At 40.7% G+C, this 1,446-nt stretch overlaps 1 protein-coding gene across 1 annotated transcript; it reads right to left on the reverse strand.

Annotated features, from left to right (window-relative positions):
- Positions 1-53: 53 nt before the first annotated feature.
- LOC105556464 lies at positions 54-1,386 on the reverse strand (the record flags this gene model as incomplete). Its single annotated transcript, XM_012003559.1, has 1 exon — positions 54-1,386. A coding segment is annotated over exon 1 (1,333 nt), but the record flags the coding sequence as incomplete, so codon positions are not given.
- Positions 1,387-1,446: the final 60 nt, after the last annotated feature.

Genomic DNA, 1,446 nt, shown 5'->3' on the forward strand with positions numbered 1-1,446 from the left:
AGCTGCTGATATCGGCTTCTTTGGATTGATATATGTAGCAAATGTTGATTTACCACATTTTGCTGCAATTTGCAGAATATCACAGTCCTTACTAAGACCTGATGTTTCCAGATCGAGGAAAACTATAGATTGATATTGCTCGTCGTCAATTTCTGGCTCGGAATTTGTATGATCTATAATGTTAGTATTCACTTCTGGATTAGGTGCATCCAATAGAGTACAATTTGTTTGATAAGTAACACCTTCTCGATCTTCCCTTCTGTGGCGCAGAGCCGTTCTCGTCTTCTTTAAAGCTAACCGTCTTTTTTTGTACTCTGGAGTCAGTATTCGACGTCGCCTGTCGATTACAGTCCTCTGAACTCTTTGCGCATGCCTGTAATGATGTTTTCCGGGTGACATGCCCGCAGATTTGAAAACGTTTTCAATGAAATGTTCGCCTTCGTTTTTCTGTGCAATCGTGCTAGCAAAACGATAGTCTGAAGAAGCCGTGAGACTATAACATCTTGATTTCGGAGCTTTACTAGCCATACTTGCGTTCAGACTCTCATTTACGTTGCTAGAAACTCCGGCAGAAAACTTTTCAGCGTTAGCTGCCAAACGATCGAAAATATTTTTCAAATCTTCGAATAATTTCTTATCGTGAAAACCTCCTGGAATAATCGTATGATCATAATTTTCTGGATTTTTGACAAATCCACACCACGTACCGCATTTACTATGATCGTTAAAAGCGTGATATGGTATACACTGAATAGCTTGAGCCATAGCTGTACTGTTTCCTTTGTTAGTCTTCATGGCATATGTAAAACAACGATGCAAATATACGATTGCATCTTTTATCAGTTCTTTGTGTTTATTTGATATTTTATATAATTCTTTTGTAACTCCACCCGAGGTATGATTTGTATCCGAGAATTTCACTATAGGATGGGAGCTCGTCGATCGGCATGCTGCAATTGTTGAGCTATCGTCGTCCCCAATCAGAATACCGACTTCAACGTTCTGGGATTTCAGAATCGTGCTGTTGTTTACAAGATTTTGAGCAACGTGAGGTTCCATGGCTTTTGCAGAACCCCAGAAATTCTTCCGACAATCGTGGTTTGTCGGATCGTGTCCCATATCACATTGTTTGCATTTCCGATTGCAGGTAGCATAATCAAGTACTAAGCCTGTCTTGGCTCCAACGATCGCTCCGAAACCATTTAAGCTGTCATAGCTTCGGCCGGCGCCTCTTTTACTCCAGCCCATATCGTAAGATACCATAATTCGAACTATATCATCAAATGTTACGATGTTAGTGTTCAGCTCGATCTCAGTCTCGTGTTTTCGCTCAAGCTCTTCCTCATGACCCGTAAATCTTGTTGAAGCAGTCTGACATAATGACATCTGAGAAGCCGTTATAGTCGAAGGAGAAGGTTGTGGGGAATTTTGGATTACAGATAAATT

This window comes from Vollenhovia emeryi, unplaced genomic scaffold, assembly GCF_000949405.1.
Source record: "Vollenhovia emeryi isolate VEMERY1.0 unplaced genomic scaffold, V.emery_V1.0 DF948733.1, whole genome shotgun sequence".
NCBI lineage: Eukaryota > Metazoa > Arthropoda > Insecta > Hymenoptera > Formicidae > Vollenhovia > Vollenhovia emeryi.